Below are 23472 nucleotides of genomic sequence, written 5' to 3' on the forward strand. Positions count from 1 at the left end.
GAGTAATACTTTTGGAAATTGCGCAGCAATGAATTTCGATAAATATATAAACAAAAAAGAAGATTTGAGGCAAGAAATAATATTAATATGCGTAAATTGATAGAAATTTCGTGTGTACTTAGCGCAAGTTCACGTTTTATCACGAGAGCGTTTAAGATTTTTGATTAGGCTACACTGCGTTGCAATGTTTCCCCGAGGAACGAATTTGCGCTATATCGAAATTGCGCTAATCGAAATTGCGCTATACGAGACATGGGTGTAGTTTTAACTCATTTCCTTGGAATGATTGCAAATTAGTTTCAGTGAGCTCATCAACAAAGAGTTCCAGAATATGATTGATCACCAAAAGAATCAAAGATGGTTGATTTAGCGAGCAAGAACGAAGATGTGGATGACTAAAACGAGGTAAATTCAAATAGTTCGTACTCTGCATGGATTCGAATCTTTTAAATGTGTAACAAACGAAGACGAAATCACCAACTATCTATCTGAATATTTTAAGTCCTTGGACGTACCTGGCTTACCAAGGCACGATTTTCAGAAAAATGTAGTTTCTGTGCTCATGATCTTTCGAAGCCTAAACCAACCATAACTATCCAACGGAACGTGTTTGATCATTAAAAAAATTGGTGATGAATGTGATTCACGCAACTTTACTCAAAGGAAAATTCAAAGGTTAGGAGGTCCTCATTCCGTAGATTCCATGATCTCAACTCATATGCCCTTTTGAGCTGAAACGTATTCAATTTACAATTCGTGTTGCATTCGTGATAACGATTAAAAAATCGCATGGTCATTCTTTCAGTTTTTGTGTTGTTTGTGCTCATGTGCTAATGAAAACCCATGATTTTCTCATGGTCAATTTAGCGTGCTATGTTCACGAGTCGATAAACCATCCTCTGTATTTCTTCCTTCGCTTCAAGTGCGTAGCTAGGATAGGGGGTTTTGGGCGCAGCTATTACCACGGGTCTGTAGGGTATAGAAAACTCGCTAAGGTAAGCGGGAAGTGTGGGGGCACTTCCCCCATACATTTTTTAAGATAAATGGTTCAAAATAGTGGGTTTTGTGGCTGTGTGAATAGTTAAATATGTTTTGTTTGTTAGTAATCCGTCCCCCTAATATTAATAACAAAATCTTTCATAAAAAAATTCTCTAAGCTCTTGGGGGGGGGGGGGGGTTTATCCCCCAAAACCTCCCCTCGCTTCGTCACTGCTTTGCTTCGCTATATTTATTTAGCTCCATCCGCTTCATCTTGCACCTGATAACAAAACAAAAACTGTTGTTTCTCAGAAGGTGCTTGACGCAAGACATTAAACCGGAATGTGTAGGGCTCACCGTGGTGCGTTTACGCATGCAGTACGTTTACGCAGTGCATTTTTTCCAAACAGAGATACTAAAACTGGCGCGCCTTAAGTCATTTAATGCGAATGCTGCTTCATAGGGGCTTTTCTTGCACGATTTTGAGCATCAGTCAAGCGTCGGTCTGGGTCGTGTCAACCTGCCCTCTGAATGGGCCAAGTGTATGCAACAGACTTGGACCTAAAAACATTTTTTTACAGCTAATAACGCAAATAGCCAACAACTGAATGCGTATAATTTTTATTTCATGAACTGCTTTTTAAACCACAATGCCCAAAATTTCTTAAGCTAAAACGTAAGAAAATTTGTTGAAAAAAATCCGCGTAAACGTGCTCCGATTCACCCTATGTAGATTCAATATAGAAAATGTCTTTCTGACAAGCAATTTTGGTACTCATTTACGTAGTTTTATTGAATTTGTATCCTTATTTTATTATAATAAATTAAACATGATTAAAAACGATACAGCCGCTCTTGATTTATAAATGGTGTAAGTAAACTGTAAGTTCATTGATTGTTAGGCGGTACGAAGTTCGCCGGGTCAGCTAGTTTATAATGAAACTCATTTCAAATACCTCCCCCCTTTCTTCTTTACTGTGGTTATCATCCATTATTGACTGCTGTAGGGAAGTTAACTCATGAAGTACCTAAGTTCAAATGAATTGCTTTATGATGAAAGTGAAATGTTAGTCTTGAGTGCAATTTGTTGGGAAAAAGTAAAATACAGGGAGAACAAAATTTCAACGCTGCACATTGTTCTCGAATATCCGCGATTTCAAAAATCTCTTAGAATGTAAACTGTCACAGTGGCTTGCTGCTTTCAATGAGATCTAATACTTCCTGCGTGATCCATGGTTTTTTCATAACGACTCTTCTTTTACCAAGAACTGCCTCAGCTGCTGCCTGCAGACCACTACTAATAGTTTTCCAACTCTCTTCCATTGGTTTGTTGGTCGTATCCTCCCCTATTTTATTTTCTACAGCCTCTTCAAAAGCCAGTTGATGCTGAACCTCCCTCAATTTTTCAACCTGCCATATGTTTTTCACGGCTTTCTTCAACTTTTTAAATTTAAGGTGGCATTTCATCATAACTAGGTTGTGGTCACTATCGATATCTGCCCCTGGATAACTTTTGCAGTCCTTCACCTGGTTCCTGAATCTTTGTTTCACTAGAATGTAGTCGATTTGGAATCTTTTACGGTCTCCTGGCATCTTCCACGAGTATCTTCTTCGCAGGGGATTTTTGAATAAAGTGTTGGCAACCACTAGCCTGTGCTCCGTGCAGAATTCAAGTAGCCTTTCTCCTCTTTCATTTCGGTTACCCAACCCATATTTCCCAGTTATTATTCCGTCTTGACCTTCGCCGACGACGGCGTTCCAGTCACCTAAAATAATAAGATTTTCCTCCCCTCTTACCTGCTTGATAACTTCCGCTATATCTTGGTAGACATCTTCTACTTCTTCGTCTTCATAATCTGACGTAGGCATGTAAACCTGTACCACTACAGTAGCTACGGGTTTAGTATCTATCTTCACCATTACTATCCTTTCATTAAACTGCAGGCAGCTTTTAACACGCATCCCGGCACTCTTTCTAAGCATTATGCCTACTCCAGCATTACCATTTAGCGATCCCGTGTGTATCATTCTGTGGCTTCCACTCCAAAAGTCTCCTTCCTGGGGCCACTTCATTTCGCTGATGCCTAATACATCGAGGTTCATTCTTCGCATCTCCACCTTCAAGTTCTCTAGCTTACCGCAGGTACGAAGTGATCTGACGTTCCATGTTCCTATCTGTAACATTCTATCTTGTTTGACCGATGTACCCTCTCGAGTAGTCCCCGCCCGGAGATCCGAATGGGGGACGTTTACCTCCGGAATATTTTACCCGAGAGAATTCCATCATGTCATTATATAAATTGAGTGGAGTAGCTGTATACCATAAAGATATAGTGGGAAATAGGCAAATACTTTTATAAAAAACTCGATGTCACTGTCACATTCTTACATTCATCACGTACAACTTACAATAACAGAACTCGTTATGATGAAAACAACTATTTATTCACTGATTTTAACCCTTAAATTAGCCCACACAAGTGGCACAGGTGACTTTTCTCACTATTATTCGTTGAAATAATGGAATAACAAACTTCACACACAATTTTTATTTCAATAGCGTGATCGTGAAATGTCATATCTACGGTGAACAACGGAGATTAGCACGCCACTGACAATTTTTACACTACTGGTAGACATTTATCGATAGCGTAGTAGCACTTTTTACAATTCAATCACGATGGAACACTGATAACTCTTGGCCGATATTTTTCAACCTTGTCAAACCTTGTGCATTACAACCACTGGCACTGTGATTATTAGCAGTAGCTTAACGGGAGATGTCACGTTGAAAATAACACTATTTTGGCACAAAAATGTTCCTAGATGTTTCCAATCAGCGAGCAAAAGTTGCATTGACTGGAATTCACCCCATAATACAAGCACAGACAGTCCTAAACGACGAATTCTCCGGTACCTACGAATAAGCGGATGAAGTTATTGTATATAAAAGCTAAGCGGACATTAGTAAACTTCAAAATCGTTCTAATTACATACTTAAATGAATGATATGCCGTCGATAACATCAACTTACAATTAACTTATCCCCCTTCCAATGGCCGTCCCCTATGAAAAAATTCTATAAACCTGTTTCAAAATTTTATACAATCTTATACATTACCATGGCAATGTATAAGATTGTATAAAATTTTGAAACAGGTTTAAACAATTTTTTCATAGGGGGTGGCTCAGACTCCTACAACGATGTTATTTAGGTATTATAAAATTTTTGGATTAACTGCTCCAGTTTTATATTTTATGCCCTTACTCAGATATTAATATTATAAATAATGCACAATATGAGGGCTTCCAAGCCTCTATCATCGGATATTTATCTTTAAATATAAAATAATCAACACGTCTAACAAACGAAGCTCTCACAACTGCTGTCAACTATTACAAACAATCACAACAATAGCTTCGCGTGATGTTTAGGCACCTTTGACGTCATTGAGGCTTCGTCGGCAGTGGCTTGGGGGGTGAGGGAGAGTTTCCCGCGCTTTAAAATTCGTTACATTTATCATTGAATTCCTTGCGAAGGAAAACTCAGATATACATGCAATTTTCTTTGTTGTATTCAGAAAATAATTTTCTGTCCGCCTGTGAAATGAAAAAAATTCATGCAAGTTCCCCATTGCAATAATACTCATATTAGCTTCTGAAGATGATTTTTGAAAAATCAGGTCCTAAGCGTAATGGAAATTACTCAGCAAGACAGATATTGACTATTAACCAGGTATGTCCTTCAAAACTATGCGTTTCTCTACATTTGATAAGCGATTACTATAGGCAGTATAAATGCCGCGGGATGCCCACTCGTGGCAGTAAATTTAGCGCGCCCTCCGGAGCAAAAAACCTCGCGGGTTCTTTTCCATATTCACCTCTGGGGTACCGACGTGACGGCGCGATGCATACAAGAAAAGCAAACAGGAGCATTTTAAAAATACGTCACTAAGGGAGAAACTCCCCTGCCTGCCGCTTGTTTTTGACTTAGGATCACAGATGACTCACGAAAGTAATTGTGTTTTTATATTTTGGACTACCCCCTCTTGCTACGTCACTGGTCAGTGGTTTATCCAAAGATTTTACCTATTTTCATTTCCAAACCCAACCGTAACAGTTTAGGTCCTGATCTTGCAAAGATGTTTTAAAAAAAAAAAAACTTGAAAGCCCATAAAAATGATTTTTAATGTATAAAAATATTAAAATGTGTATGAAAATCTAACAAGCATTCCTTTGATTTTATGTACCCAGAATAAACTTGAAAAATCACTTCGTTCAATAGAAGGAATTTGAAAATGCATTTGGATCCGAAAATATCCGATCCAAAAGATCCGGCTCCAAAAATCAAGGATCCGATCCAAATCTGGATCAGAAAAAAATCCTGGGTCCGTCCATCCCTAATTTCTACTAAGCATTGTATTTTCAGCCACATTTTTATGCTGGCATTTTCAGCAAAAAAAAGCCCTTCATTTAAGTTAGCATTCATTAAAATCAAGACATGTTTATTAAAAATTGTGACCTTCATAGTCATAATACGAGAAGCCAAAATGCATTCCATGTTAGTCAGTACAGAGTAAATAAAACGATCAAAGGGATAGATCATCAGGGAATACTTATATACAATAAATTCCCTACTTATATTAAAAATATCAAAAGTTCCTTTAAATTCAAGTGTGCCATGAAAGAAATACTTTTATGAAAATTTTTCTATAGTGTAGATGATTTTCTAATGCAAACTAATTGAAATGTGTTAATCCCAAAAATTTGGAAATTTTATGTACATATTTGTATTTTTCATATTGTTTTGATTTTGTGCATAATGTTTTATTTATTTACATGAAGTGTAAACATGTAATATTATTGACAAAGCCATGCATAATTCATATGCTTATGGTGACTGAATAAATTGAATTGAAAAAATTCTAATATCACCCTGACTGCTTATTCCTTTGTAGAGCTTCGTGAGTCGAGGGAGCAGTACCAGGACGTCAAGAGTGCGCACGACAAGAAGAGGAGATTGCATGAAATGGCTACAGCAGGAATTGAAGCTCAAGTCACCAAAGTGGAGCAGGTTCGGTTCTTAAAAATAGGGAAGAGCATTCAATCATATACATGTAGTATTTCATGTGCAAGATGAAGTCTTTTTTGTATCTTGGAAGAACATACCATGATTGATCAGGCTGATATTGGTGTAATATTCAATTGATATTGTTGTAATCTATGATAATACATATGTTGTTCTGAGATACACTGGTTCATCAGTATTTTCAAGTTCACGGTACATGATTAACTGTTTATTATTATTAGCCGTAGTCACAATGAGCACAGAGCCTCCAGTGGACCACCCATCAGTCTATAAATACTCAGTGATTCAATGCTAAGGTTGGTGGTGTTGATAGGTGAGAGTGGAGCTCAACCCAGACTAAGCCACAGCCAAATTAATTCACATGCGTGAGGCAGGAATGTCACACATTGATTTAAGGGGGCCAGTTCCTTTTCCTCACACTTGGAGAATTTTATTTGGGGTGTCCCTGGATTTGAACCGAGGTCCCTCAGATGAGTCCCTGTCCACGGAGCCACTCGTCAATCATTCATGATGAACTGCACGCAGCAACCCTGCTCACTTTCTCAAGCAGTTGTAGCAATAATAAAAACAGAGCTGCATTTCATTTTAATTCACGCAAACCAAGATTATTTCTGTGTTTGACGAGAATCACTGCGAGATGAACTTTGTCAAAGTCTTAATGTCAGCCTCTTGGCATCCTGACCAAATGTTGGTGGCAACAATAACCTTACTGATCTACAGCAGATATGTTTTCTATATCCGCATGAGTCGGTTTCGATTCCATGCTTATTGGGTATCTTAATACATATACACCAATGGCTGTCGTCATAGACTGCTTCTGAGTTAAGTATGTATTCAGCTTCAGTGATGGGGTGGGTGGTACAATCTTGATGGAGGGTGCCTCATGCAATTGCATTATCAAAATCTCAATCACAACTAACAATAGGTTTCCTTTTCGGTCCATATTCATGGTTTCCATCTGCAAAAAGGGCTTAGGGTAATCTGTACTCTGATTAAATAAAATATGAATTTTTTGAATTAGATACTCTAGGTTTTGTTGAATATACATATGTATCTCAGAATTTTTTTAATTCCTTTAATTGGCCTGTTGTGTGGACCCAATTAAGTTCACTGAAAAAATCCCTATAGAAGAAATAGGAAACATAAATGGTAATATTAAACTGAATATGAAAGTTTGGAAAGCGTTTCACTAGCAATGTATGGTCCTTCCAGCTATAGATTGCCGACGTTCATTTTCTCTATCTCATCACGATTACAAGGTCAATTGGCTCATTTACTCTCGTGCATAACACATCCGCGTAACATCGCGCACTGTAGTGATTTCTCCGCCAGAATTTGCCGTTAAATTTATCCCAGCCTCTCTCTTCGATTCCCATGTATCAATCCTGAAATATTTAGAATGGGGTGATTTCTCACCTGAAGAATTAGATATTACGAATTAAAAACGTGCGGAAAGAAATTTAACGTGGCCACGGAAGAGCGGAAATACAAGCTCACGTGCCCAGTACGCACCAATGCCGAGCAGTAATTTCGGTGACTCACCGCGACACATGAGACAGCGTTATTGGATAACTTGTTACAGGAAAACCTTGAGTGTGGGTCTAATGTAACAATTTCGTTGACTTAAACACGGCCGCTGGCTGGGACCGGGCCGCCGTTTAAGGCACAGCCCACAGCGTGGCAGAGAGTCGTCTCGTCTGAAAGCGGCCAGAATTTCACGGCGCCGTGACGTGAACGGCGGCCGGCGAAAATTCGTTTGGTCAGAAAGCGGCCTCAAAGTATCACTGCCTGAATTTCACGCCGTAGACGTCGCACCGCCGGGCCGGATTGAAATGGGCGCCGTGGTGACCACCAACGGCGTGATTCGATTCGTTTTAAGATATCCATAGACACATATGGTTATTTGAAAGCACAAATATTGGCTCTCTGAGCTAAAATGCAAAAAAGTTATATTGACATTGGCCAAATCTAATATCTAATTCTTCAGATGAGAAAGCGTTTCATTCTAGATGTTTCAGGATCGATAAATGGGAATCGAAGAGAGTATTTCAAGTTTCTTTGAATTCTTTGATTATGTTTTGTAATTGTGGCATTTTTTAGTGTACCCCTGGAGTGCACTTCTCTCCCTGCCTTTCCTGACTGATTGGCAACAGCTGTAATCGAAGCTAAGCAATTTTGTTGTATCTAGCTGCTGTCCTACCTTCCCTCAACACATGGGTGAGGGGTATGGAAAGGGAACCAACGACATGAAACATTTTGGCCAATTTGTAAGTTATACAGTACTATGGTTATTCCGTAGCTACCCGGCACTCAGTTTGAAAACACCACCGTGGTAGGTTGTGTTTTGGGGTTGAACTGTTTTTTTATCATAGTTCCTGCTTTAAATATCGAACTAAGGATAGGAATTTTAAAATGCCAAAAGCTAGTGCCATGGCAATTGTATAAATTGTATAAAATTTTGAAACAGGTTTATACAATTTTTTCATTGGGGACTGTTCATACCAGGGCAAGTGAATTCAGCTGAGAAGGATTTTATGTGAAAGTCTGAGTATTACTGTGCAAAGTTTGTGATAAAAGATTTTAATTCAAAAGATGTGACACTTTGTTAAAGCACATCAGTAGCAATACATATAAACATGTGAAAGAAAGGGGACCCGCTTAACGACAGCTATCATTTGAACGCCCAGTCACACAGACATATTGGGAGCAAAATGCCGAAAGAATGGAAAAAAATGATTCGGGAAATATGTTGGCTGACTTGCTGTGGGGTGTTGTTGTGGGCAGTAAAACGAAGAATTAACAACAGTGGGTAACTCTACAAACCATTCATTTTACAACATAGGGAGTGACTTGTTCAAAAAATGAACAGAACAATTTATACAACTATACCAACCTCACCATGCTCATCAATTTGTGTGGCTGATTGCCGACAAAAAACTTATCCTTCAGCACTTGTCATCATCCCACAATCATCCCGCAAAACCTTGTCTTGTATCAGACACCAAATACACACTACCACATCAGGTAAAAAAAAATGTTCCACATAAAGCACAACTATTTTAGCCCTAACTTTGGCACAAAACTCTTGTTTTGACACCATTTACAGATATAGCAAACAAGTCGGCCAAGTTACCGTTACTTTGTAGTTACTTGAAAATCACCTTCCCCTCTTCTACACAATCTCTTGCAAAATTTGCTCTTGACCACTAGATAAGAAGAAATACAATGTGCCGGATCACCAGGATGTTGGCCTCTTTGCAGGAGCTGCACGCTGCTTGGGATGAGTGTCTTAGGGTGAGACAGGAGCAAGCAAATGCCGAGGCAAGGCTGCACGTGATTGCTGTGCAGCATCAGAGGCTGTCGCAGGAAAGCCAGCTACCCCACTCCACCTTTAGGTGAGGCATAACACAGTCCTTCCTTTCTACCAAAGAAAAAATTCCCCCAAATGTTGAAATTGCAACAGACCCATATTCTAAATGAATGTAATAATTATATGGAGCTGTACAGAAGAATTTTAATCGAACTGGTATTATTAATGAAGCACTAGATGATTACACTGATTGTATTAATTCAGTCATAATTTTTTTTGCATTTCATAGGAGTTTTAGAATACTACAAATTTATATTTTAGCTTGTTTAATTTATTGTAGACAAAACTTATTTAGGAATTTTGAAAGATTGGGGTGCAGAATGATCTGCACTGTCGATGTACCTGCAATACTACTGCTACTACCGTTGCCTTCTTACAAGTGAGTCTTCCTTCAAATGACGTAGATGGTCATATGCCACACCCTAGACAAACTCTCATTTGAGGCAAAACAGCATCACTCTATGCCTCCCTTAACAGTCCTTCCGTCTCCTCATTCCCTTCTTCTCTCCTCCCTATCCCTTGGAGAGATTTTCCTAGCAACTTCTTTGTGGAATGAACGTTTGAATTGCCTCTTAGAAGACCCATATTTCCCCAAGGTAAGGCTTTGTCCCTCTTTTGGTTCATACCTCCTCTGTCCGCTTCGGTAAAAATTCTGTTCCAAGTCATTTAAAAATGATTTTTTATGTTCATCAATTCTTGAATAAAATTTCCTTCCAGTTTGGCCAACATGGCAACAATTAAAACAGTTTTTGTTACATATCAAGAAATAAACACTACTTTTTTCCATATCATTTATCGGATCTTTAGAATTAAAAAGCAATTTACTGGAGGCGGTAAGATTATAAAAATAACTTAAAATTATCTTTTGGGAATCATTTTCCGATTTTATACAAAGCTGACCTATAAATAGTAATTTTTTCTACTTTTCATTTCACCATGGAATGCAGGAGAGGTTTGTCATTGACATGCATTCGTGTTGCTCCTAAAGATATCTATTTTCTAGAGATGGGTCGAATAGCAGATTTCTCGAACTCGAATATTGAATTCGAATATTAAATCATTGCTCGAATATTCGAATACCTCGAATTTCGAATACCTCAAATACTAAACGATTAATGCTGGAATGTTTGACTCGGTTGCCTATGCAACAGGCAACACAAGATTTTGGGGAGTAATTTTGATTTCCTTCAAAGGATTCGAAGAGGAATTTATCTGATTAATGAATATTTTAATTTTATGAAAACAATTGGGCATATAATTAATTCAACTAACATCGCTTTACCCCCACTCCTGTTGCCAAGTGCTAGCTGACAATCTGAGGCATTTTGCAAAATACAAGCTCTTCATTACCGGATTTTCTTCAATTATTTTCAGTCCATCTTTGGGAGTTCTCACGAGATAAGAAGATGAATTGGAATTGCTATCAGGGAGAAACCAAATATCCTGAGAAAATATCCCTTTGTCTGTGACTGTAACAATTAGGGATGAGTCGATTCCAAATGTCGATTCTCGATTCCACCGATTCTCGGGCATGGAATCGGAATCGAGAATTGATCGCCTAAAGTCGATTCTGATTCCATTAATTCCAGGAAGATGTATGTTTTGAGCTTAAAGCCCGTATGACTCTTTCCAATTTATTGGCCAATATATCGGCGCGCAATTTTGGTTAAAATATTGGGCTTTAAGGCATCGTTCGACACGTACCAATATTTACACCAATATTGGCCGTTGTAGTGTTCTAATATCCCACTAGAGAACGCCACATAACACAAAATGACAAAAGAGCATCTCAAGACGCAGATTGATTGCCAATGAGCTACAGAATGGTAGGTGGCATAACAATTGTAAATTTAATAACTATTTCGAGGGGCTGCAAAGATATTCTCGAATTGCTCGAAATTTCATTCGGGTGAGTTCCTTGAATGATGAGAGATAGGAAATTGTGATCTCATAGGTGAGCCAAGATAACGTAGCGGCTCGTTTTGGCTGGAATATGTTCATCGAATAAACAGAGATTGTGTCATCAATTGGGACTTTCACCCGAAACTTTAGCACTCAAATCATGAAAAATAGTTTAATAATTGTAATTTAAACAAAATATAGACGCAATCGAGGATAATCACGACGTTTTTATTCATTAAATATCCGAAATGTTATTTCCGAATTACCCACTTTAGACAGTTGATGTTTGTGAATTTATGTTCTCTCAAAGTACATATTAATTATTTGAGCTATTCCATGGATTGCTATGCTTCTAAAGTTTTTATATATGATATTAAAATTCCGAGGTGAAATGTTTTGCAAAGAGCTTCTAGATTTAGCCACTAGGAGTCGACAAGACTGAGTTCTGATTGGAGATTGGCCTCGAGAAAATAGAACCCGTTCTAAAATGTAGATTGGCCAAGAAATTGTGCCCAATATTGTGAAACGGAGATTGGGCTAGAAATTGGTGTGTGTCAGTGGATCCACAACCCAATATCCAATGGATTGGCCAATAAATTGGGAAGTGTCATACGGGCTTTAGACGATAAGTTTGGGGCATATAGGCCTACATATGCCTGCGGCCGCTACATACCTATAGGTATGTAGCGGCCGCAGCCGCGGTGTCAGCCTTGCCCGCGCAGAGAATACTCAAGTAAAAATTTCTCCCTTGAAACAGAGCTGATTCTGGGCTGAAACTCCACTGAATGCGCTCAAACTACCTTGAAACAACCTTGTCACTGCACTGCCTTGTCCTCAACAAGAAAAAGAGCACTCAACTGAAACTCTGATGCCATTCTCCCTTGCAAGTCCATTGAATTTGAACTGCTTCTCCCTTGCTGTATGTGTGCTCCACTGATACTGAACTGGACAATAGCCTCAGGCCAGGTCGAATTTATAGCTCCACTGCATCTCTCTTGCCGTATGCCTTTACTACCCTGCCACAGAGCTGCTGCAGCATTTGGGTATCCCCTCTCCCTCATGAATTTGAACTGCTTCTCCCTTGCTGCGCGTGTGCTACCCACCGTAAGTTTTGCCAACATACGGAACCCTTCTACCCGACATATACGCGACACCTGTTTTCAGCGGCAATGTATTTTTTAAATTTAGCTTTTGGCAACACGTATATCTTTTCCCGCGCGTCAAGCTGTCGGTTGCCGTTATTTCTCTCAAGTTGCTAGGCGCGAAAGACGAGTGGTGAGCGTGGGTTTTGGCATGCAAAGATTGATGGCATAAATATTTTCCCGGTACTTCGACAGTTGTTAACGGCAAGAATTAATCGAAATTAAGGTGAAGGGGAGAACGAGGTCGGTGGTGGTGACTGCAGTCATAATTGGAGGTAAGCATTTTAACTTCTCTGATGGCATGTTTATTCCTTCCATGTTTAGCCATGAGAACGTTGACATTGAATTCGTGTTTTAATCCAGGCACGTCTAAGGATTTCAAGCTCCTTTTCGGGGGTTATGCAGCCAATAACGAATTCTTCTTTCAACGCGTTGGCGACTGCTGTCCACTTTTCCTGCCTCATGGATACCCCGGACGAGGAGGATAATACACCGACCCGCACCGACCGGTCATCAATGCCGCGGATGCCGCGCCGTCCGTTGGTCATCCTGCGGAGGACCGGACTCGGTGAGCTCGAGCGGGCTTTCGAAGAAATAAGGAATGCGGGTGGGTTTCGCTGTAGTGCAATGTATATTCACTGCTTATACTTATTAGTTACTGCTGAATGTTTTGGAATCTTACGTGGTTTTCGTTTGGAGTTCACACATTGCCTAAGTAACGAGTCATCGCTTCGTTTTTCATTTAACTATGACGCAAAGCGTATGCTTCCTCAGTGATAATTTAAGTTTTGCTTTTTATAATTTGAATGGTTCACATTGATGCACCATATAACTAATAAGCCAAGTAAAGGAGAGTTTCTCATGTGCAATTTTGCTAATTTGATTTTGAGTTAAGTCGTTTGTGACTCTCATCAGTCATGTTTCTTCTCTTTTTCAGGAGCATCTAACTTCCATGACCTCTTTCGTTTGGAATATTTTTGTATGTGCTTTTAACAGTTATTAATTTATTGATTTATTTTCATGTTCTAATAAATTGTGCCTTGAAAAATGTTGTGGTCATTGCAGTTATAATAACTATTGTTGATCGCAATCACCTATCCACCCTTTATCTCTTATCATGCATGCAATCTGTTATGTGATCATCCACTGTTGGCTGGGTTGCGCAAGTTGTTAATTTACTGTGTTTCATATGATTTGACAAGGGAATTTTAATGGATTGGGTAGGGGAAATGTATTCAGCCAAACAAGGGAGTTTCAGCCAGGCATACAAGGGAGTTTCAGCCTAGCTATTCAATGGAGTTTCAGTCTAGCTGGCCAAGGGAGTTTCAGTCTAGCTGGTAGCCAAGGGAGTTTCAGTCTAGTTAGTGGCCAAGGGAGTTTCAGTGTAGCTAGCCAAGGGAGTTTCAGTTTAGTCAGCCAAGGGAGTTTCATTGGAGTAGCTGAGGTTCTTAATTGCACTGCTACTGCACTGCCATCCCTCTTCCAAACTCCACTGGTTTGTTTCAATTTCAATGCAGTTTCAGTATAGAAGCAAGACAGTGAGTTTCAAGGTAGTTTCAGCCCAGTTTCAGTCAAGTTCCAAGGGAGAAATTTTTACTTGAGTACGCCTCCCAGACGGCACAGAACCCTCCGTATCTAATTCGTATGTACATAGTACCCATTGACTACGGGGATACTATGCCCCTCCGTCGCTTTTTGTCAATGGATAATTTCCATTCGCGGCCTGTCGACGAAGCGCGTACGCAGCATGTGAATGTCCGCTATGAAGCACGTACGATAGGATACGAAGCACGCAGGAACACAGCAGTCAGGCTAATCTCAATCGATTGGGTCGAAAATTAGATGTATCGTAACTCGCACGATCGAAAAATGTATCGAACGCAACACAATCGATAGCTACCAACCGTAGAGAGAATGTTATGATTCATTATGAATTCTAAGTTCTCAATAGGTACATAATACTATATCATGAATTCTAATTACCATGATACAGTACTATTTACCTATTGAGAACTTACAAAACTTATTCGGCCACTTAAATAACTGCGAAAAATGAGATTCTCAAGGCTAATTCACGCATCCCCAGCATCCAGCATTCTGAAGTGGCTCGTACTTACTTGGAAACCTTGAGATGTTAAAAAGAGTAAATTCTTATTAATTTTGACACTAAATAAGACATCACATAGCCCACTAGCATTAAAAAGCTTACCCTAAAGCCTGACGAAAAAAAATTTTTAAATAAAAATTGCCGATGAAACAGGATTGCTGACACATCTGCTATTAGTATGATCGAATTCATCAAAATGCAAGCAAAAATTAACGTATAGTTCAGTCTCAGCTACTAAAACTTACTCATATCAGGCGCTAAAGTATTTGAAAAATTATTTGGGATGAGTAAAAGTCTCTAGGTCACTGCAGTAAATGTATCAACCTATTAAAAATATGAAAGTCCTGCCAAATCACCAGCATAAACACTTGTAAAATAAAACATGTTATCTCTTAGATAACACCTCTGATTTTATACTTACTTTGCATGAAGTCACCACCACAAGAAATTTTAAAGAGGCGGGAAAGAAAAAACCCACAGAAATACAATACATATATTATGTATTTTCTATTGTCAACCACAATAATATTTCCAATTTTCTCTTCTATCCCACATCTAATTTAGCGAAACTATTACTCTTATTCTCTTTCGAATAGAAAATTATTTAAAAGAGGACTGGTCGATATATAAAAACTATCTTCAATACTTTCTCCGCTGAACGTCCACTATCACAGCATCAACTTGCACAAATCAAATCCACATCCACAAATATGTCACTTCTGCCGCAATGTCTGTCTTCTTGGCGACAGGTAACAGTGAAGCAATGGTACCTTCCTCCAATCTGGGCACCTTCAATTCAGCAAGAATTTTCTCCTCGTCCAAGGCCACAGATTATTTTCTGATATCACAAGGTGTGATGTGAAGCTCACACACCTAAAATTAATAAATAATAAAATACCATGTAACTTATTAGGTCAAATCATTTCCAATTTTTGGTATTTCTGCATGAGAAATCAAATTACTAGGCTCGTAAATATAGTAAATATTTGTATGCCTGATATTTTTATTGTTTTAAACTATAGCATAAGATAATTTGAAATGATGAAAGCCGACGTGTAATACACCATAGGGCAAGCTAAGAAGCAATATTCGATCCTATAAACTTGGCAGCTTATTCCTAGTTTCTCCTTTAACCACACGTTCACCGAATGAATTAATACAAAAAAGACAACTAAAATGCAAGAATTTTCAAAAGAATTGCTGCTACAATATTTTGAATCACCATTTTTAGTACTGAATAGTACTATAGTACTTCAGTACTGAATAGTTCGGGATGTTGATGCATCAACATCCCGAAGCCACTTCTAACTTAAAATTGCATCCAAATAATTACACCGAGAAAGAGTACATTTCGAAGGTCTCCTTAGGCATGTTCGTCGCAAAACCCACGTGCCAGCCCAGACGGCACAGGAAGTTTTTGTACCTGAATACGAGGGTGGACCATCAAGATACAAAAATCGCGCTTAGGAAGTTACTAAAAAGGTTTTGTTTCTTTATTTCCTTTAATGACGAAAAAAGATGCAAGAGGACTGGCAAATTCATATGCATCGATAAAATTGTATCTCATCGATAAAACTGTATTCGGTCTGGGACTATTTTCTTTCGCCGGTGGTGCCATCTGGTGCCATGGTGCCATATCCTCCTAGAAAGATCACATGTCTTCACAAGCTAGCACACGCCGTTGGAGATCGCGTCGTTTACGTAACGTCTTACCACATTTCAGGGATTTTTGTGGTTAAGTTTGTGAAAAATAGAGTGTCTGGTAATAGTGAAGTTTCCCTTATTCTTTATAATTTCATTCACTGGGCTTCAGAAACGTGTTTGTGAGATATTTTTGTTAAAAATGCCTTTCGTGTGTTTATTGTCGGGATGACGTAATAGAAACTCCGGGACATGGTTCAAGGTTTTAGCTTTCCAAAAGATCCTGAGTTGAAGAAGAAGTGCATTTGGGCGATAAGAAGAAAACATTTCACCCCTACGAAAAGCTGTGAGGTATGTACTCTTTCTCGCTGTAATTATTTGGATATAATTTTAAGTTAGAAGTGGCTTTGGGATGTTGATGCATCAACATCCCGAACTATTCAGTACTGAAGTACTATAGTACTATTCAGTACTAAAAATGGTGATTCAAAATATTGTAGCAGCAATTCTTTTGAAAATTCTTGCATTTTAGTTGTCTTTTTTGTATTAATTCATTCGGTGAACGTGTGGTTAAAGGAGAAACTAGGAATAAGCTGCCAAGTTTATAGGATCGAATATTGCTTCTTAGCTTGCCCTATGGTGTATTACACGTCGGCTTTCATCATTTCAAATTATCTTATGCTATAGTTTAAAACAATAAAAATATCAGGCATACAAATATTTACTATATTTACGAGCCTAGTAATTTGATTTCTCATGCAGAAATACCAAAAATTGGAAATGATTTGACCTAATAAGTTACATGGTATTTTATTATTTATTAATTTTAGGTGTGTGAGCTTCACATCACACCTTGTGATATCAGAAAATAATCTGTGGCCTTGGACGAGGAGAAAATTCTTGCTGAATTGAAGGTGCCCAGATTGGAGGAAGGTACCATTGCTTCACTGTTACCTGTCGCCAAGAAGACAGACATTGCGGCAGAAGTGACATATTTGTGGATGTGGATTTGATTTGTGCAAGTTGATGCTGTGATAGTGGACGTTCAGCGGAGAAAGTATTGAAGATAGTTTTTATATATCGACCAGTCCTCTTTTAAATAATTTTCTATTCGAAAGAGAATAAGAGTAATAGTTTCGCTAAATTAGATGTGGGATAGAAGAGAAAATTGGAAATATTATTGTAGTTGACAATAGAAAATACATAATACAGACATTGTGGCAGAAGTGACATATTTGTGGATGTGGATTTGATTTGTGCAAGTTGATGCTGTGATAGTGGACGTTCAGCGGAGAAAGTATTGAAGATAGTTTTTATGTATCGACCAGTCCTCTTTTAAATAATTTTCTATTCGAAAGAGAATAAGAGTAATAGTTTCGCTAAATTAGATGTGGGATAGAAGAGAAAATTGGAAATATTATTGTGGTTGACAATAGAAAATACATAATATATGTATTGTATTTCTGTGGGTTTTTTCTTTCCCGCCTCTTTAAAATTTCTTGTGGTGGTGACTTCATGCAAAGTAAGTATAAAATCAGAGGTGTTATCTAAGAGATAACATGTTTTATTTTACAAGTGTTTATGCTGGTGATTTGGCAGGACTTTCATATTTTTAATAGGTTGATACATTTACTGCAGTGACCTAGAGACTTTTACTCATCCCAAATAATTTTTCAAATACTTTAGCGCCTGATATGAGTAAGTTTTAGTAGCTGAGACTGAACTATACGTTAATTTTTGCTTGCATTTTGATGAATTCGATCGTACTAATAGCAGATGTGTCAGCAATCCTGTTTCATCGGCAATTTTTATTTAAAAATTTTTTTTCGTCAGGCTTTAGGGTAAGCTTTTTAATGCTAGTGGGCTATGTGATGTCTTATTTAGTGTCAAAATTAATAAGAATTTACTCTTATTAACATCTCAAGGTTTCCAAGTAAGTACCAGCCACTTAAGAATGCTGGATGCTGGGGATGCGTGAATTAGCCTTGAGAATCTCATTTTTCGCAGTTATTTAAGGGGCCGAATAAGTTTTGTAAGTTCTCAATGGGTAAATAATACTATATCATGAATTCTAATTACCATGAAAAACTCACAACCGACAAAAACTTTGTCGGTCGTGAGTCTTTCATGGTAATTAGAATTCATGATATGGTGTTATTTACCTATTGAGAACTTACAAATCATAATGATTCGTATCAAGGTTCTCTCTACGGTCGGTAGCTATCGATTGTGTTGCGTTCGATACATTTTTCGATCGTGCGAGTTACGATATATCTAATTTCGACCTAATCGATTGAGATTAGCCTGAGTGCTGTGTTCCTGCGTGCTTCGTATCCAATCGTACGTGCTTAGTAGCGGACATTCACATGCTGCATACGCGCTTCGTCGACAGGCCGCGAATGGAAAATATCCATTGACGAAAAGCGACGGAGCGGCACAGTATCCCCTTAGTCAATGGGTACTATGTACATACGAATTAGATACGGAGGGTTCTGTGCCGTCTGGGTCATTTGCACAGTTCACTAGAAGATTCTTTCTGTAATCCATTCCAAGGTCAGTTTCCACAGAGGAACAGCGAAAGAACCGAGGAAGTGTTTCCCCTGTCATGATCATGAGTGAAAGCATTCTTTCCTAACGGAACAACATTATTTTGCATCGTAATCCAGATATCCCGGAGCCTATATACCGACATGCGGCTGGATGATATTGATGTCGATTCAAAGATATTTATCTGGTGCTATTTTATGTCAAAAGAGAATGACAATCGGAGTTTCGACAATGAGCCTCCTGTGCGCACATTTTGAGTTTCGAGGTCATCCGAAAAAAGGAGAATCTTTTTTCTAATATGCGTACAAGTCGCTGGTGATTCAACTCGATGATAACACCAGATTCGTAGTCATATATCCGCGGCCTCATGCAGGCCGAATGGAGCCCGGAGAAGTTGCTTACGCGGCGCGCTGATCACCTTGACTCCGACTCACCATGTTCCTTGGCAGTCCTCGGCATGTCCATGACTCTAAATAAATCGCTCATGCTAGAAAAAAATCACCGCATAATCACGGTAAAATAGATGAGCGCGGAAAAATACGAAAATCCAGCATGAATCCAGTCGATGAATTTGAATTCAGTCGATGGCAACCCACACAGAAAATAAACATCTATTAGATATCTAGTAGATATCTACAGATAGATAAATAGTTATCTAATAGACATCTATCGTAGATATCTATTAGATATATTATTGTCAAAATAGCAGCAGTTCTAATAGATATCTACGGTAGATGTCTATCAGATGTCTACTGTAGATGTCTATTAGATATTTAAGTATCTGTTTTATACTTATCTATATCTATAAAAACTTTTCTCATGCCTATGCTTGATGCAATTAACATTAGTGAAAAAATTGTCGCCGTATGATCAAAATGAAAACTACAAAAAAAATACCACGACATGGCATTGAACATGTGTTCCCCGTTCCATAGCCAATCGCGCTCACCACTATACCAACTGATCCTGTTATAGAATTAGAGCTTTTTTGAAATTATATAACGATTGTTAAAAATACGACTCGGAAATAAATTAATTACAGCCAAACTAAGGCCCATTCAATGGAATCATACATCTATTCGTAGATGAAAATAGACAATATATAGATACAGTTGGCATAGTCGCCACGCATCGTTCTACGCGTCGCAAAATTTTTCAAGTCCGCCATCACTCCAGTAAGGAACCAAAAAAATTGTCCCTAAATGAAATGTTATATCGCTTCCATAGCTAATGAATCGCGTTTTAAAACACACTTTCGGAGATGTATCCAAAATCGCCCCTTGTGACCTGCACATCTAATAGATGTCTAATAGACATCTATTAGATATACATCTATTCATAGATGAAAATAGACAATATATAGATATCTATAGATATCTATTTTCCGTGTGGGAAGGGGGTAGCCAGGAATTTTGTTAAGGGGGAGTCCAAAACCAAGGGGGGAAATTTTTAAACAACAGGGTACAAAGGAAAGGGTTTCAAAGTAATTTTAACACCCTTCATAATGGAAAAAACTTCATTTTTCAAATATTCATTTTTTTCATTTTTGTAAATTCATGATTTTTAAATACTTTGTTTCCTTTTGCGAAGGAAAGTAATTGTGTTTTTATATTTTGGGGGGTCCTCTCGCTATGCCACTGGTCAGTGGTTCATCCTAAGGTTTTTCCTTTTTTCATTTCCAAACCCAAGCGTAACAGTTTAGGCCCTGAGCATGTAAAGATGTTTTTAAAAAAACAACTTGAAAGCCTATGAAAATGATTTTTGATTTATAAAAATATTAATATGTTTATGAAAATCTAAAAAGCATTGTATTAATTGTATGTACCCTGAATAAACTTGAATAATGACTTTGTTTAATGGCAGGAATTTGAAAATGCATTTGGAGTCGAAAATATCCGATTCGAAAGATCAGGCTCCAAAAATCCTGGATCCGTCCATCCCTAGTTATTTTATTCCATTCAATTCTTAAATTTTAATGACACAATGCTACAGATAAATCAAAATCCCACCTGTAGGTGGAATTGGAATCGATGGAATCGAAATCGAGAATCGGGAATCGATTTGAAGGAATCGATTTGACGGAATCGAAATTGGAATCGGAATCGAAAAAAAGTGGAATCGACTCATCCCTAGTAACAATAAATATTTATATCACCACACATAAATTGTAGCTTGATGTATGTTTTCCGAAAAAAATACCACATCAACTTCCGAGAAGCTCTGCTGCTCATATTGAGTCTCGCCAGAATGCCAAGTCTCCGTCCTATTTTGACATTTATTTCCTCGCGTAAAAAGCTTAAATAGAGTCAGAAATACGTCGCGATTGGTCTTGTTCTTTTTTAAATTATGCGCACGTTACTATTATTTCAATCCAATAAAGGTGAAATATCAATAGCCGAAAGTCATTGTTGGACACCTTTTGGGCTAATAGGTGATTCATGCCGCAGTTGGCCTGCAGAAACTGGGAACTTTGAAGCAGGTAGGCTGAAAAAGGTCAGTCGGTGAGAAAGGGGGGGGGGGGTGAAACACATTTCTTTTGTTCTCGTGTAACTTGATTTTTTTTTTTCGAAGCTAAGGTCTTCAGAATATGATCCCTGCTCAAACTGGGACCTTTTGCTTGATTTCGGAGAAGGGGAAAGGGTCGGAGTGGTTGAGGCGAGTGCTGAATTGAGGGGGATAGCAGATCGTGGGAAATGCGCCAATGTTACTTTCCCACAGCACTGAGTTTCTCCCTATGGTAGTTTCATCTCTTGGAAAAGATTCAAACTAAGTGCCTGTCCTTATTAGCCATAAATGACACATGGTAAACACTTCGTCCCATTTATACGAAACCTGTGCGAGCTGGGGCCTTTTGTTTGATTTCGAAGAGGAGGAAAGCATTGGAGGAGGGGCTGATGGATGGAGGGGGAAGCGGATTTTGGGAATTGTCCTACGTAGTTACTATCCCACGGCACTGAGGTTCTCCTGGTGGGGGAAACCGGGGATTTTTGGATTTTTCCACCCGGATCAACTTAGGTTCCTCACGTCGAACTCTTTTCACCGCTCTAACCCGCGAATTTGATGTAGTTCGTCAACTTGCGTAAAACGGCGCTCCATGCACTAAATGACTAGAGTTCTCTACATTTTTTCGAGTCAACTACCAACGACGTGGGTGCGACAGTGTACAACGCGAAATTCAAAGTATTCGAGGCGGTACTTTTCGCGTAACTATTCGATACCTCGAACATCAAATACTTTCTAGTATTCGAGTATTCGCGGATACTATTCGCACATCTTTACTATTTTCAATTGTTCAAGCAATCTAAGCCTAGTACGCACCCTCTGAGTATCTAGCGGCTCCCAGCCTAATTCACTTAACATCTGTGTAATGCTGTTTACATGCCCGTAGCATTTTTTGACGAACCCCACAGCCTTCCTTTGTATTTTTATTACCCTTACTTGTGGGATGCCTGATGTCACTCAGGAAGTTGTATACTGCCTAGTGTACTACTTTTTCGTTTAATCTGCATGACTGTAATTTTAATAAAAATTTGTCGTGAAATACTGTGTTGAAGGCTTTCTTAAATATAAAGCTATAAATAATGCATCAACTTGGCTTTTCAATTCACCAGATTTGAGAATGACATGAAGAAAGAGTGTGAACTGTGTTTCGCATGATCTACTTTTTTGGAAGCTGTGCTGACAGCCATGGAAGAAGTTATGACTCTGCAAAGTGTCATGATACATATTGCTAATGATATAATGCATGAGTACCTTGCCAATAGTTGATGTTAATGAAATTGATGATAGTTGCCTTGGCCTTGTCTGTTTCCCTTTTTGAATATTGGTATAATGCTTGCAATTTTCCAGTATAGTGATAACTTGCCTTCAGACAATGACTTCTCCTAACTGTACTGGACTGTTGTAACTGCACTGAACACAATCTCCTTAATTTCTTCAGCTGCACACTTAAAGTGCCCAGGTGGTCCTGGACAAACCTCTTCTATTTTGCGGTCAAATGAATAGTGGAAAAATTTTCCATTTTAGACAGCAACCATATGAAATTGGAAAATTTTCCCTTAAAATAATTTTAAATTGTGTTTTTATAATCCTAATACCTCCAGTAAATTACATTTAATTCTAAAGTTGCCATTAATGGTAAGAAAAAAAGTGATGTATATTTCTTTAGATTTGACAAAAAATTTTAATTGTTGCCATGTTGGTCAAATAGCAAGGAAATTTTATTTCAGAATTGATGAACATAAAAAATAATTTTTAAACTGCGACTACAAATCTATGTTTGCAAAATTTATGTTAGGGATGGTTGGATCGGATACCTCGGATCCAAATATGTGCGGATATTGGCCTTCATCGGGTACTGGAGGTCAAATGCTAGGTGAGTGACTTACTGGATGCGAAGATGTCTCGATAGTTTTTGGCAATTGGATGATGTGTGCGAGATTCAAAAAAGAATGATACCAAAGGCGTCGCATTTCTAACATATGTAGGATTTTAAGCTCAAATTGATTAAAACAAAGTTTTTTTTTTAGTTATTACAAGACTATACAAATATTCAACACTGTCCAAACAGCACAATTTTCTGATAAACAGGTGTGACATCAGTACCGTTAAACAAGAAGATACGGCCTGGAAACGCCAACTGTGTATATCACATAGGTTGCCTGGCTTCGCTTTGAAGGCAACGTCGTCACAAAAT

General features: G+C 38.4%; 1 protein-coding gene across 1 annotated transcript in view; it reads left to right on the forward strand.

Annotated features, from left to right (window-relative positions):
* LOC124168126 (intraflagellar transport protein 81 homolog) overlaps positions 1-23472 on the forward strand; it is a 328055-nt gene that overhangs the window by 292626 nt on the left and 11957 nt on the right. Inside the window, exons 10-11 of the mRNA XM_046546249.1 lie at positions 5937-6052; positions 9329-9462. Of these exons, the coding sequence (XP_046402205.1) occupies positions 5937-6052; positions 9329-9462 (250 nt within the window). The remainder of the gene's footprint in view (positions 1-5936; positions 6053-9328; positions 9463-23472) is intronic.

This window comes from Ischnura elegans, chromosome 11 (genome assembly GCF_921293095.1).
Source record: "Ischnura elegans chromosome 11, ioIscEleg1.1, whole genome shotgun sequence".
NCBI lineage: Eukaryota > Metazoa > Arthropoda > Insecta > Odonata > Coenagrionidae > Ischnura > Ischnura elegans.